The following is a 15,029-nucleotide window of genomic DNA, read 5'->3' as shown; positions in this document are numbered from 1 at the left end:
TTTTATGAGGAGGTTACACAGTGATAGTTTTAAAAACAAAAACACACTGCTGAGTGACCTGAAGTGATAAGGGTGGATCTCTCAACTCAACCAGCGTGCGCAGTAATAATTAATTTTTATTAGCTTTGCAGGCCACGTATCATCAGAGCACGTTGGCTGAACCCTTCACCTGTCAGACTATTCTGACGACTGCAGTGTTTAATAGCTGCCATAATCTCCGCGCCACTCGACTGCCTTCATTTCATCACTTCATATCTGACCTCTTTCTGGATGCTTTATTACTTGAGTGTGGACATAAATGCATTGAGAGCAAATGGATAAACATTTAAGTGTTATATTAAGAAACAGTAATGTGGTCTTTAAAATGATGAGACAAAAAATTGTCTCTCTTAAATTCAAAACAATACAATACAGTCACAGAAACCAGCAAAGGACCCATTAAACTAGGTTAGGCTGTTTGGTTTTCTTAAAGCTCTTATATAAGAATTCATACGTGACACTGTAAAATCCACTAAAATTAGAATAGTTTTATAAATAAAGCCCTCTGGGAGGGGAATTTGCAGCTAAATAAACAGCACAGCAACCATCATGTGCTATGTGTTGTTCTGGGAGAGAGAAAACTACTGTCGAGGGATTTAAAAGAATGTATAAATACAGAATAACAAAGCTTTAACTAGTTGGCCTTACTTTACACTGACTTTAAATCAGGACAAAAGCACGTAAGTTTTTTCACTGTTGCAAGAAGAAACTATTTAAAAACCAGTCAAACTCATTTCTCTTGATGAATTGTGACAGTATTCAGAGATCAGAGTACAGACATTAACAGTAAGCCAACAGATCAGAATAAAGAAAAGGACGCGTGGAGAGCTGGGTTTGAAAATTACACAAGGTAATAACCCTGAAACCAAAGGGTGGCACTATACACACCACAAGTGAAATTTGATGTACAAAATTATTCTTGTGAAGAAGTTGTCTCCTACTGAATGTGAGTTTATTTTGATCTTGGACCTACCTTTGCAGCATTCACATGTTCCTTACATCACTGTTTCTGCCAGTCAATCGTGGCTTAGACTAGAATTGAAAAATCTTATTGTTTCACCACAGTGAAGATCACAGATAGAAAAGAAACACAGCTTGTATTAAATATCACGACAACATCACAGCACTGATGCAGGAGTTCATGCAGCTTTTGAAATTAAAATCTCCCAGTGTGGTTGTTTCTTGAAAAGTAGAAAGAGTCTCTTTTGCATCATCCAGAGGCCATTGCCTCAAATACAGAACTTATTAGGCATATAGTTAATAATAGGAGGAGGTTTCCTGTAAACAGTGGTGTTGAAAAGAGTCTTTAATAATTTTCTTGGCAGTCCACTATTTCCTCAGCGCAGCAACAACAGCAGATTGTTTTTACTATAGTCAGGTTACCCTAGCAGACTGAAATACTCTCCTTCAGGCTTTTCCAGAGCATTTTCCAAAAAAATAATCTCATGGTTGTCAAATTCTTAGCCTGTTTGAAAATAAATGTATTTTATTCACTTCAGAGGTCCAAGAAATCCAGTGCCCTTGAAAAATCTGCACTGAACTCACACTCAACAAAACCTAATTTATCTGTGCTTTCTATACTTTCTGGGCGTAATCAGATTACCTCTCCTGCCGAGGCAGCTACCCAGAGCTCTTTGTTGTGTTTCTGTGTCCGTGCCAAATCACTGCAGGTTTTACTGAACACTTGTCGCCTATGTGCATATTTTTGGCCAGGACTGTACAGCAAGTATATCAAAAAACAAAGCTAAAACAAAGGCAAGTGGACTTGTTTGGGTTTTTGTGAAGATGTTCCACCACTTTGATGATTTTGCCTTTGTTTACCTTTAGCTTTTAGGTACCATGACCTGGATAACTGAGAATCTTCAAAGACAGGTTCTGCAAGTAGCTGAACTAACTGATACCTTGTGCTGTTTATAGTGTATCTGAGTTCACTTGGCAACATTTAGGTTTTATGTAGATTTTTAAATTAGTTATTAAAAGAATGGTTGATTTTTATTTGAAATTATCAGTAAAATTTTATATATGTATTTTATATGTGTGTAAAGAAATAAGAGAATAGAAAAATATAAAGTTATTCAATTAAAAGCAAAAGTAGTATTCAATTAAAAGAATGACTATTTTATTTTAGCACTACAGTTATGTATTTTATATGTATGTAAGTTGAAGTCATTTAACAATATAACTGTGAATTTTACAAACGCACCTGAACGCTTCATGGCACGCATGCTAGCTCGAGATCGTTTCCAGGCTTGTGATTGGACGGCAGGCTGTCAGTTCTGAAGCATGTCTGCAAAAGTCAACCAATCGGATTGCGCTTTGTTGGCCGGTGCGCTGGTTCGCCGGTCGGGTTGCAGCTTGGAAAAGGGGAAGCAACTGGCGGAGGCAGCATCGGCGGTGCGGTGCTATGGACCCCAGGGACAATGTCGAGACTGGGGAGACGGAAACCTACATGGACTTCTTCTACATGCCGATACCAGACGAAGCACCGTGCAAGAAAGAGCAGGAGAAGCTGTCAGGGGTCGTCAAAAACGTCCACAGAAAACTGCGCAGGAAATACAAAGAGGGTAAGCAGTCTCACTGGGCCCCTCTGTCTCTCTGCAGCCGAGTGGCTAACACTGCATGTTAGCCCACCAATACCATATTAACGTTAAATCCTAAAGTTTCCGTCAACAGCGAAAACGGTTAACAATAAAGTATTGTGCTCGCGTTGCTCCTTCTAGCTAACGCTCTGGTTTTGAGGCTGGTTAGCTGTTAATGGTGGCAGACTTAAAGCGACACTCAGCATGCAAGGCCTTTTAAAGCTCCCTAACATTGCACACACTGCAAATATTATTTCCGTTTTGACAGTTTTCAGAAGCGTCTCCGGCATATCTGTGCATATTATCTCTCTTTTAAACCCCGACAAAACAGACCAAATAATGCGAGGCACTAAAAGAACCTGTCTGTTGGCAATGAGTGACTTTCTATTGCCTCTCTGTTGCCAAGAGAAGATAACTCTGTGGACTAAACAAACACTGGTTGCAACTTTTACGACCAAATTAGTTTTTTGTTTTCTTGGTATTGCTGTCATTCAGGGCCGCACCACCAAAGTCAGCTGGCATGTCTTACGTGTGACTGATAAGCCCAGAGATCCACCCATGCAGAAAACAATCTGACTCTTTAGAAAAAGTAACTTTTGTGAATGGATCTAAACTTGGAGATGGTTATATGTTACACTGCAGGGAAGAGTATTCTAGTCGTAGGTTTGATCTTGTGGGAGCCATGGTAGAGATCAAAACAATATGTACAGATAAGGTACAGATAAAGTACAAAGACAGCACAACATGTGAACGATCAGCCTCTGGGGGTGAACAATATAGCATCTTTAATAACAGAATAGCTGATTGTAATAAAATTGGGAATTTCTCCAGTGAGACCAGATAAATGATGCAAAAATCCTGTGAATCCAACATTGCTTCCATAACGCAGACTTGTTAGTGAAGGGTTTGTGCACGTTTATAGCAAGCAAATCATTTGCTCGTTTTTGAGAAAGGCACACTAACCACTTCCTAAAAGAGGCAGATGTACGCTTTTATTACTCATAAATTAAATTAAGGTACAAACTAGTAGTTGCACACCACCTTAGGGTGAATTTTGCTCTGCCTTTACAATTTGGGGAAGTACAAAAACTTTAGTTATTATCTATCTATCTATCTATCTATCTGTCTATGAGGCTGTGAATAGGCTGCAGTGACAAAATGTTTTAAGTTCACCTGGGATGTTGCCGTCTGGCACCTTGTCTGTCTTCTCTTAGAACCTGCCTGCAATGATTTGCAAATAAAACTAGCAAGACCATAATTGATCCCTCTAGATGCAAAAACAAAACAAAGCAACGACACTGAATGCTTTCTGGTGTCCGAGTGGCTGAAACAGAAAGGATTCATGGATAATTTACAGCTGCAAAGATTGTATCAAGACCTTTCCACAGTGTACATTCATATGCAGCTGTCTCTCCTTATTGCAAAAACATCTGTCTTGTTCATGTAAAATGGGAAGTTTGGAAAAACCCTTTCATGACACATCGGCGCCAACATTTGATATCTGTGCGCTCGACATCTTCATTGTTGAGCAGAGGAACGGCTGGCTTTGAGTGCCCTTGATTTAAAACCTTTCTACGGCGTCTACCTACACTTGGCAGTTGTTGTTGCACCCTCTCATTTTACCTTCCTGAGGAAAGCATAGTCCTCCGTGTGTGGGAGGGGAACACAAAAAGGCAAATTCAGAATGACAAGCGGAAAATTTTAATCATGAATTTTATCATTAAAATAACACTTAAACTCGGTTCATAGTCATCTTATATTAGTAACAACAGCACCCCTGTTAACATGATTGACTTTAATTGTGTGAAAGCTTCAGAATATATAATGAATGTGGTTCCACTGCCTTCAAAACTAAAAGCAAACAGCAGAAAGAAAACCCTTCACCTTAACACCCAAGACATTTTAAAGCACTTCATCTTAATGTGGCCACATTTGATATCTCCTTTTTTTTTTTTTTTTATTGCAAGCTATGTTTTTATTTGTGTATGCTCTGCCCTACATTTCCACCTTGATACACTTCATAACCACAGAAGAGTGTTCTAAAATAAGCTTCCGTGTTATGAATAAAGCATGTCCAATCAGAAAATATTTAGCATAAGCGAGGCTGGCTGGTTGTTTTGGAGACTAGAATAACACAAAGCAGCCGTCCTGCTAGCAGACCTCATGATTGGTTAATAAGTAAAGCATGATCTGGTAGGCTTGGCACTGAATCACAGTGGTCATGCTTTCAGAGCGCTGCTGTTTACCACCACTCCTCTTGTTGTCCTTTCATTTCTGCAAATCAGATATAGAGTTTTTTTTTTTTTTTTTCCTTCAGGTCATGGGATTTCTCCCTGATCAACATATTTTCTTCATGCTACAGGCTGTCGACTTTTGAGCATCCGGGAAAATGTACTGATGGGAATTTCTGTGGACATCAACAACTTATTACAGCAACATATTATTGTGTAATGGCTATTTGAGGTAGATTTTTTTTTAGAGAAGCAGTTCTGCTTCTGTGCTGCTGGAGAGAGTAAACATGTAGGCAATTTTAAAGCAACAGTGGTTAGAGCTTTTCCTGAAGGGTTTTCTAAGCAGTGCAGTCATGTTTTGCTGCTGAAGGGGATGACCAAAGCTGGCAAGTAGGTTTTGAATGTCATGTTGACTAAAAAGAAAAAGGCAAAAAGACATGACTTCAGCTTGATGACATGAGTAGCTCAAGCTTTCACTGAAAGTCTGAATTGCTTCCTCTTAGGTTGTGATTTGTTTCTTGCGCTGCTTTTGTTAGTTCTGTCCTGATTTAGTGTTTTTCCCTCAGTGGGCGACTTTGACAAGATCTGGCGTGAGCACTGTGAAGATGAGCAGACGCTGAGTGAGTACGCCCTCGCCATGAAGAATCTTGCTGACAACCACTGGACCAAAAGCTGCGAGGGAGAGGGTCGTATTGAATGGTGTCGCAGGTACGACTGACTTCAAACGTGTGCTTTTTCTGCATTCATTTGAGAGCCTTTGGCGGTCGAATCTGCCTAATCTGAGCCTGTAAGATGTGCTTGCCAGTGAGGTTTAAGCAGCATTTTGATTCCACTTCCACAGTGTCTGTCAAGAGTATTTTTTGGATGGCGGAATGAAAAGAATGTTGGAAAAGGATGAGAAGAGTGCCACACTCGCCATGAGTCTGACTGCAACATCTGTAAGTGCCCAACCGTACAGCACCATCCCCAGGTAAGGACTGCTTCTGTTGTAAATGCGTTGTATGTCCAAAAATCTATGAACAAGTTCATACTATGAACTGCCTTAATAAAGTCTGCATGATACATGAATCTTACAGTATACTCCTCCTGCAGATACCACACAATATTTGTTTTGTTAAAACTTAACAGGTTGCACTGACATCAAGAAAACTGTTTTACTAACGTTCCCAGTTTCCTTACAGTGGGGTTTGTAGTTTACATGTACATCTGTTATGTTATTTGAACATACTACTTCTTCCATCAAACCTCCACACAAAATTGTAATTCCTCGGTTCCTGAATTGGTTTAAGCTGCTACAGATTTACTTAAATATACCTGACACTAAATCTGGATAAAAACAGACTTGTCCACAGACTGTCCCCCTACAGTCTGCGGTGTACTGTATATTACTAACGCTGCAAAAATGCATGTGAAATGTAATTATGAAACCCTTGCTTAGGATACGTTTTACTTAAAGATCATCTCTTTCTCAATAGTAAGAGGAAACGTGTTATTAAAGGTCTTTGTGCAGTCAGACAGACTTGTTTTAAATACCACTTGAACGCTGCATGTCATTACATTTTGGGAATGGTTCGTGCAAATCATGTCATCTGCCTGCACTCACTAGTGCGTGATGCACTGCTGGTACTAATCAGGGATTACATGTTGGTTTGACACTTACACTTCTTCCATATTTATGCTTCAGTTCAATCCCTCACCTGGGGAAAATGCGCCTTCTGGATGTGGGGAGCTGCTTCAACCCTTTCTTGAAGTTTGATGAATTCCTTACAGTTGGAATTGACATAGTGCCTGCAGTGGAGGTATGAGTGCTTATTTGTTCTGTTCACATTTTGTTTATGACATTCTTGTAGAAGTAAGTAAAATGCGTGAGGTTTTCCTGTCCGGGTGTTAAGTGCTTGCATTACAAAGCAAAAACAGCAGAAATGACTCATGCGGGGTATCAGTGTGGCGGTTAGACAGTCGTCTGTGTGAACAGATTCAGCAAAACGGTGAACAAAATGATGCTTTGCATTCTGCAGCTGCATGTAATGCAGCTATATAAATGGAATGACAATGGTTGTGGAGTACATCACATTTGAACTGTGAATTTTCTTTCCAGAGTGTGTACAAGTGTGACTTCCTCAACCTTCAGCTCCAGCAGCCTCTCCAGTTGGCGGGTGACGCGGTAGAGGCCTTTCTTCGCCAGCTCCACAACCCCATTGATGCTCTGCCCGCTCAGCTTTTCCACGTGGTGGTCTTCTCCCTGCTCCTCTCCTACTTCCCCTCACCGTACCAGCGATGGATCTGCTGCAAGAAAGCCCATGAGCTGCTGGAGCTGCATGGCCTGCTGCTCATCATCACGCCCGACTCCTCCCACCAAAACCGGCACGCCCTAATGATGCGCAGCTGGCGTGTCGCAGTGGAGTCGCTGGGCTTCAAGCGCTACAAATACGTCAAGTATTCCCACATGCATCTCATCGCCTTCCGCAAGGTGTCTCTGGCCACCACCAGCGACCTGGTGTCACGCAACTACCCCGAGATGCTCTACATCCCTCAGGACTTTAACTCCAACGAGGAGGAGGACTGTGCCGACATACCGGTGCAGGTTCGCTCTGAGTATGAGGATGACCAGATGGCTTGGGGCTTCACAGAGCTACCGGACACACCCTATGATTCAGATTCTGGGGAGAGCCAGAGTAGCTCTGTGCCTGGTTTTCATGAGCTAGAGGATCCCATCCTGCTTCAGAGCTAGGCTAGACCAGCAACTCCTCCCCCCGAGCCCTCCTTCTCCTCCTACCTTTTGTCTACCTAACTGTCATCTCCCCTTCGACTGCTGCGCTGCCAAATTTAACCTGCTGCATTCTTCTCCCACTTCTCCTCCCTCTCCGCGAAACAATGCAGTTTGCACAGTGTGAAAGAGAGAAGTTTACAGATTATTTTCTCATATCCTCACTCCTCTGAGAGTGCATATACACACACACACATACACACACACAAACAAACACACACACACACACACACTAAGATGGATATATTTTGATAAATAGCTAGGTTTTTTAAGAGTTGGAAACTGAATGACCTTAAGGTATCTAATCTCCCTGCTCCTTTATTTCCACCCCATCTTTCGATCAGCTCTCAATAACATAAGTCAGCTTGTCTACATTCTGTACTCAGTACTCTATTTGAATAAGCTAGTGTCGCAGGCTGCTTAGTACAAAAGCCAAAAACAGCAACCCAAGCAGTCTGACAGGAGGTTGATTGCACTGGAGAGACTGAGATGGGCTGAGTGGACTGGTACGCTTGCTTCTGTCATAGTCATGCAGCTAGAATTTCAGAAAATTCTTGATGTGCATTTAGTTTTCCAAGACAAAAAAAAAAAAAATGGTTCATTGTTTTCAACTATATATTCTTAGTCAGATTTCGGTGTTGTCCAGTGTAAAGTGTGGCAATGCCATTTTAACTCTGCATCCCCTGAATGACTTGTATATCTTTTACGAGAAAGTGGTATTTGTAGCATTTTAAAGACTTTCTGAACCATATAGTAGGAGTATTACTAGGTTTACTAATGTGAAAATGTAACTGTTTACTATTTGTGTAACAAGGTACAAGTGCAAAACAGGTATTACTATTTGACCCCTCCTCCCATTGTTCTCACAGACGTCAATTCAAAATCCTCTCCTGTTAGGTACCAATATGTTTTTTTGCTCTCGAGCAGAGAAACAGTACAACACTGCAAGCCAGTGACACAATAAATGGACTTTCCAGCACCAGTATCGTTTGACACAATTTTATAACCTTGATGTGAGAATACATTCAGTACTCCAAAAATATCCGGATCTGAGCTCCTCCTAGTCAGAAATTTCACCTTGAGAGAAGAGATTTGCACTAATGTATGGTTTTGTGATACGGAACCTCTGGAACAGGTGAAATCAGGGCCAGATCTGATGATACTCTATGCTAATGGGGGAGGTTTTAGCTAAAGACACTACCAGGTAAAATGTTAGTGTGTGTTCCTGCCGGTCCCTGAACAGGCTAAACGTGCGTATGTGGTTGTCAGTGTGAATGAAGGAGTGAATTTTATGTGATGTGTTTTTTTTGTCAGTGGCACTTTATCGTTGATCCCAAAGGGCGTCACAAAACTATTTTCCCATGATGATAGTTTTACAACCAATGTGACAGGGCCCACATTATAATAGTAGATAGTATAAGGTGCCTTCTTCGTACATATTTATGTTGCAAATTGAATCTCAAGCCCCTGGAGACAATTTATTTCATAACATTTTAAAAGCCCAGTGTGTAAGATTTAGTCCTCAGTTGTACTCCGTTGCACCCTTGAGTCCATTTGCATGTGATGGCTACACAGGCTGTCCTACACGCTTAGAAAATAAGGGGTATTCAGTTGTTCTGATTGGCAGACCTCACCACTAGATCCCACTGAATCCTACACACCGGCGCTTTTAATTAAAAGTTATCAAGCTTCTTTGGCCAAGCAGTACGCACAAACTGTCCACTTCTCCTTTGTCATAGTAATGGAACAAGAAACATGTCCACAGTTGATGTAATGCAGTGTGTTGTTCCCATTTCCATATCATTTTCAATACACATCTTGTTGCTGTTATTTCCTGTTTCAACAAAAGAAAAAAAAAATCACAGTACCACACATAATCCAACTTTGAAGAAGCGTGCTTTGTGATTTGTCTTCCAGTGTTTCTTTGCATGAGGTGGTTCATCTTCATTTTCAACAATGCAGAACAATGTGTGCTTATAGTATGGTTGTATTTCTCTTTTATAAATGAATGTACATGGAAGATAGTTGTGTGTGTGTGTGATTATTATTTTTTGTCTGTATTGTGTCTTTGCTTTAGAATTTTCAAATTACTGCTCTATGAAGTTTTTAATGAGTTGTTACTCAGGAGCTCAACATTGATTGATTGGTGTTTTGATACACAGACAAAATTAGCTACTATCAGTGGCAGTTGGATTACTTTAATTATAGTTATCAATACTCTACTATATGTGTGCGTATGTGTGTAATATACTGGTAAATATTTTATTGCTACTTCTAGTATTTTCAGTGAATCCAAAATATCTGGCATACTGCCTTTTGGAAAACAAATAAGAACCTAAAAAAAATACAGAAGTACAAAATTGTAAGGAAAGGGATTACACTGGGAAACCCTCTTGCTTACATTTTGAGAACATTGCTGATAAAAGTGCTGCAGCAGAAGTCAGCACCCCCCAGAACCCACCCAAATACAGAGATGTAATCATGAGGGTGAAATGCAAACGACTTGTATTCTTATCATTACCATTATTTGTTGAAAACGTACATATAAAAAATACGGGTTAGTCCTTTAACGATGTGAAAACCCTTTTGGCCTTAAGCGCTTGCCGTAGTCCAGGCAGAAACATGGCGTCTGTCACCTGACTCAAAAGTTTTGACGTGACAAACTTTTTGAACTAATATGCCTTTCACACTCCTGACAGCTAATTTCAGGGCAGTAGTTCTGCTACCTTTTAAACTCGTACCGGACTCCAGATAAAAGAATACAAAGAACGACCGTCAAGATGTAAATATGCTGACCGGCGCAAAGATGCTTCGCTGCTAGCTAACAGTTGCTAAGCTAGCCACTTTCAACAAGTTCCTGGCTAAACTTGGTGAAGTTGTCGCGGGATTTGAAATACTATAACGGACAGATAAACCGAGTATACCTGCCAAGGGTCTGTTTTTCGGGTTAGGACAGTTAGTTTTTCGTTTCAAAATGTGTCGTTTCCTACGTTACTTTGTCAGCCATTGCCTTCACGCAGCAATGACCCGGCTGGATGAGGTCAACGGAGAGGTGAGCGTGTGGTCGTCTGTCCGGTGGCTGGGCTACCTGTCCGGTCTTAACCTGATCGTAGCCCTGTGTTTGGGCCTCTATGTCCAATGGGAGAGTACCGCGGAGTCCACCCTTCTTGCCATTTTTGTTTTGGCTCTGTTTGTCTTCGGCATAGCGAGTGTACTGTACTACTACAACGTGGCGAGTATCAGCCTCAGCCTCAGCCTCCTCCACCTGTGGCTCGGCTTTCTGCTGGGTCTGCTCTGCTTCCTCAACAATCCCGCCCTGGAGAGCGACGCCAAGACGCAGGCGGCCAACTACCTGCTGCTGACCAGTGTGACCCTGAGGACGTTCTGGGCGCTGCTGGAGAGGATGTTTGGGTGCACGAAGTACCGTCCCGCCTTCCTCACCTCGGCTGAGCGGCAGGAGCTGGTGGGCTTCGCTGCAGCCAGCACGGTGCTGCTCATTCAGAAGTCCCTGAGCGTGATGGTGCTGGTGGTGGCGCTGGCCACGGTCATGGTGGCACTCCGGATGAAGGCCGTCCTGGCTCTTCCCAACTTGGTCTGTTTTGCTGTCATCACCGGCGTATTGTTCTTCAAGTCTCTGGGCATCAGCACTAACCCGTTCGCCCTCGCCTGCTTCTTCAGTCAGCTCATCTGCGATCCTCTGCTGGACGTGTACTTCAGCGGCCTCTCCGTGACTGAGCGCTGGCAGCCTTTTCTGGTGTGGGGGGGCCTGTGGCGCCGCCTGTCCCTCCTGCCTCTGCTGGTGGTAGAGGTGGCCTTCATCATCCTGGCTGCCCACAAGCTGACAGACCTGGAACAGTGGTACCTGACGATCCCAGGTTTTGTGGTGTGTGCGCTCTTCTGGACCTTTTGCCACATGCTGTTGTTCATTACTGTGTGGGGCTTTCACACCAAGCTCAGCGACTGCCAGAGGTCGTACTTGGCAGAGGTCAGGAGCCTGGACAAAGTTATGGCCTCAAAGGGCATGAGGCATTTCAGCCTCATCTCCGAGCAGCTCATGCACTTCACACTGCTGTCAACTGTTGCCGTCGCTGCTCTTTGTTGGCAGGTAGGGGCAACTGGACAGTGGCTTGAAACAGTGTGACCATGTGACATTTCACACATTATCTCACACCAGTTTCCTTTGTATGTCTTTCAATGACTCGTGGATTTCCTGTTGCAGGCCTCCAGCAGTACCTTTGTGAGCATGTTACTGCTCGTTCTGCCCCTTGAGTCTCTGTTCCACGGCCTCTTCTACGAGCTTGGGAGCAGCCTCGGAGGAACCAGTGTGGGTTATGCAGTGGTCATCCCCACCAACTACTGCAGGTAGTGCACAAGTCAAACCAAACGCACTCCAGTCAGTTTAGACCGGATAACTCTATGTATAATTCCAGCTATACTTGCTGGACATTCATTTTATTCTTCCTTTGACTCACTAAATATCCTGTGACGTACTGTGAATTGGTGTAGTCCTACTGTCTTCATAGACACATGATTCAGTTAACTTTCCTCCTGTTTTGTTTGTGTTCGTCCTGCAGTCCTGATGGTCAGCCTATGCTGCTGCCTCCGGACCAGGTGCATGAGCTGAACAAGCGTTCTACAGGTATGATGACCAATGTTCAGCGTTTCTTCGCCCACCACCTGATTGAGGACTTTGGCTGCGACTACTCCACCAGCGGGGTGACCCTGGAGGCTCTGCAGGCCAAGATCAAATCCTTTTTCGAGCTCCGCACAGCAGATGGTCCTCGCCATGACACCTACGTGATCTTCTACAGCGGTCACACACACCGCACAGGAGAGTGGGCGCTGGCAGGTGAGAGAGGCGTTAAGTTGAAGGAGTTGAGATTAGTTGATCTTTGTAGTAGCTGTAATATAGCTGACCCTTTGTTGGCCTTCTGATTGGTCTGCTGACCACCAACCAGAGGGCTCCTACCTTTTTGTCAAGTCCTGACTTCCTGTGTTACTGTTGCTAGGTTAGACAAACCTCTGCACACTAAACTGTTGAGTAAGTAAATGTGATAATGCCCAACATGTGTCTATTATCACCAGAGGTTAGCACTGCGTCGTCCATTAATACCTGATACCTCAAAGGGCATTTTACTGCTTATACCATTGCCAGAGAGTTTTTCATTATGAACCCATAATGTTCTACTGCAGAGGAAAAATATGTTCACTGCACCAGTAAATAGTGTAAATCATAGGTACGACTTGGCAGCGGGAGATTTTTCTACTCCACTCAACTCGTTCAACATTTTGACTCAGCTGTGAGCTAGACGGCTAATGTTATGCTAGCAGGATCCAAGGCCAATAATTGTGCCACAAAGTACATTTTGACAATATCTAGTTATCCAGACATGTCACTGTCCCCAAATAACTTTACAAACAGATAATAGGCTATGCATGAACACCCTCTAGTCAATCAGAATGTTTTAAGTGACCAGAGAATCTTACTCTCCCCACAAACGGTTTGTTTCTGTGCGATGTGTAATCAGCTGGTCCCTGTGTTCATCATCAGGAGGAGACACTCTTCGTCTGGACCAGCTCGTGGAGTGGTGGAGGGAGAAGAACGGCAGCTTGTGTTCGCGCCTCATCGTGGTGCTGGACTGTGACAACTCATTGCCATGGGTGAACGAGATTGGGAAGGTGGAGGGTGTGTATATAGCCATGCAGGGAGCAACACTGGCCAGGGTGACGGACGTTGAGCTGCAGGACCCCCCTCAGCTCGGAGACTTCACCTCTCAGTGGGTGGAGTACAACTGCAACTCAAACAGCAGCATCCAGTGGTCAGAGAAGGGCAGGGCGGTCACCGCCGCCTACGGCATCTCCAAACACTGGAGCGACTACAAACTGCATCTGCCAACAGGAAGTGACGTCACCAATCACTGGAGCATGTACTTCCCCCGGGTGACCTACCCGGTGGTCCAGTTGGCGCTGTGGAGGGTTGGCCAGAGCCGGCTGTCGATCTGCGACATCTGTCTGCGATGTCTCAAGAGAATCAAGCTCAACTGGTTTCCACCGGCCATACTGGACACAGGGCAAGGCTTCAAACTGGTCAGATCATAGATGCAATACCAAGGGCTGTTTCTATGTGTAGAATATATTTCACACAGAATATTTCCTAAAAATGAGTTTCTCTGAAAATGGGCAGCTATTGGATTGTAAACTCATCTCTAACCAGCACTCTAAGTCACTTAAAAATGAACCCGTTACTGCAGGGGGGGCATTGTAATGTGTAGCCTTTTAATTACACATTTTTTATATTTAAAGAGTTCAGTAAGTGTGTGTGTTTTTAGATTTGACTGGAGATCTCATTCTGTAACTTCCTTGACAGACATACGTGACCATTTTTGAGATGAGACTTAGCACATTCACACTATTTTGCAATGGTTATATTATTTACTGTTAAATCTGATTCCATCTTGAATATATGTACATTCACGTTGTGCCTTTTATCCTAAAATCACCAAACTCCCTCGGCCTACCTCTTTTATTTGAAACCAAAGTGGCCACGGTACATATTCAGACGAAGGTCTCAGGCATATTCAAAGTTGTCAGTTCCTAGAGCTCCAAATCTGGTGGTATTCTGTTTTGATGAGATGATTCCTTCACTACTTCTCTCTGTGTTATACACTCGTCGCTTATTATAGGCTTGAACGCTCTGCTTTGTGTCTGTTCTAACATTTTTTAACGCTTGTGGGGGTGATCTTTAAATCCACTCCAGCTGCTTCAGGGAGACCAGAAAGAGTTTTAACTGTTTTGATGAATGCACTAAATGCAGATATGTATGGGAACTGCAATATCTATCTCACAGTGAATCACAACAATTAAATGCATTGCACCATGGGATGCATTTTGTTTTTCCTGTGATTTATTTCAGTTTACTGTCAGTTTACCCTCACTAGGCTATCCAACCTTACTCTACTCACTCAGATGTGTTTGCGAAGGGATTAGTAGCAAGAAAAACATGTGAAAGATGAATGAAACTATGCAATAAAAAAAGATGTGAAACGTCAATGCTCAGATTCTGAATTGACTGGGTTCTTAGTTTTCTGTGTTGGATATATTCTGCCATAAACAAACCAGGAACAAAGCAGTCTGGGTCAATATGCTGACAACTAGAATTTCATTTAAATAACTGTTCTTTTTAAACTCAGGTTAACTTATTCTTCAGTAATCTTTGAAAATGTTTATTCTTATTCACTGATCAGCCATAACATCATGACCACTGACAAGTGAAGTGCATGGCATGTCAGTGGGTGGCAGATATTAGGCAGCAAGTGGAGCAGGAAAGTTAATTTTGTATTTTTTTAAGCGAATGACCACATTGTGGAGGCTGGGTCAGAGCATCTCCAGAACTGCAGCTCTGGTGGGCTGTTA

The 15,029-nt window shown here is 42.8% G+C and overlaps 2 protein-coding genes across 2 annotated transcripts; both read left to right on the top strand.

The window, feature by feature from the left end:
* The first annotated feature begins 2,411 nt into the window (after nucleotides 1-2,411).
* Nucleotides 2,412-9,819, top strand: samtor (S-adenosylmethionine sensor upstream of mTORC1). Its single transcript, XM_084554784.1, has 5 exons — nucleotides 2,412-2,603; nucleotides 5,416-5,557; nucleotides 5,691-5,819; nucleotides 6,534-6,648; nucleotides 6,948-9,819. The coding sequence occupies exons 1-5, from the start codon at nucleotides 2,444-2,446 to the stop codon at nucleotides 7,578-7,580; spliced, it is 1,179 nt and encodes a 392-aa protein (XP_084410910.1). The 5' UTR covers nucleotides 2,412-2,443; the 3' UTR covers nucleotides 7,581-9,819.
* Nucleotides 9,820-10,235: 416 nt separating this feature from the next.
* tmem168b (transmembrane protein 168b) lies at nucleotides 10,236-14,691 on the top strand. Its single transcript, XM_084554691.1, has 4 exons — nucleotides 10,236-11,721; nucleotides 11,836-11,978; nucleotides 12,191-12,465; nucleotides 13,168-14,691. The coding sequence occupies exons 1-4, from the start codon at nucleotides 10,591-10,593 to the stop codon at nucleotides 13,713-13,715; spliced, it is 2,097 nt and encodes a 698-aa protein (XP_084410817.1). The 5' UTR covers nucleotides 10,236-10,590; the 3' UTR covers nucleotides 13,716-14,691.
* The last annotated feature ends 338 nt before the right edge of the window (nucleotides 14,692-15,029 follow it).

The sequence above is a fragment of the Chelon labrosus genome (genome assembly GCF_963514085.1).
Source record: "Chelon labrosus genome assembly, chromosome: 11".
Taxonomy (NCBI): Eukaryota; Metazoa; Chordata; class Actinopteri; order Mugiliformes; family Mugilidae; genus Chelon; species Chelon labrosus.
Note: the sequence above shows the minus strand (reverse complement) of the source record. Positions and strands in the feature narration are given on the sequence as shown.

What these genes read in the sequence shown, in the direction of transcription:
- samtor (XM_084554784.1), top strand. Translation starts at nt 2,444, where the DNA reads ATGGACCCCAGGGACAATGTCGAGACTGGGGAGACGGAAACCTACATG. An exon ending in CGTATTGAATGGTGTCGCAG is followed by an intron (nt 5,558 to 5,690) that starts GTACGACTGACT and finishes CCACTTCCACAG; the next exon opens with TGTCTGTCAAGAGTATTTTT. An exon ending in ACATAGTGCCTGCAGTGGAG is followed by an intron (nt 6,649 to 6,947) that starts GTATGAGTGCTT and finishes TTTTCTTTCCAG; the next exon opens with AGTGTGTACAAGTGTGACTT.
- tmem168b (XM_084554691.1), top strand. Translation starts at nt 10,591, where the DNA reads ATGTGTCGTTTCCTACGTTACTTTGTCAGCCATTGCCTTCACGCAGCA. An exon ending in TCGCTGCTCTTTGTTGGCAG is followed by an intron (nt 11,722 to 11,835) that starts GTAGGGGCAACT and finishes TTCCTGTTGCAG; the next exon opens with GCCTCCAGCAGTACCTTTGT. An exon ending in ATCCCCACCAACTACTGCAG is followed by an intron (nt 11,979 to 12,190) that starts GTAGTGCACAAG and finishes TTCGTCCTGCAG; the next exon opens with TCCTGATGGTCAGCCTATGC.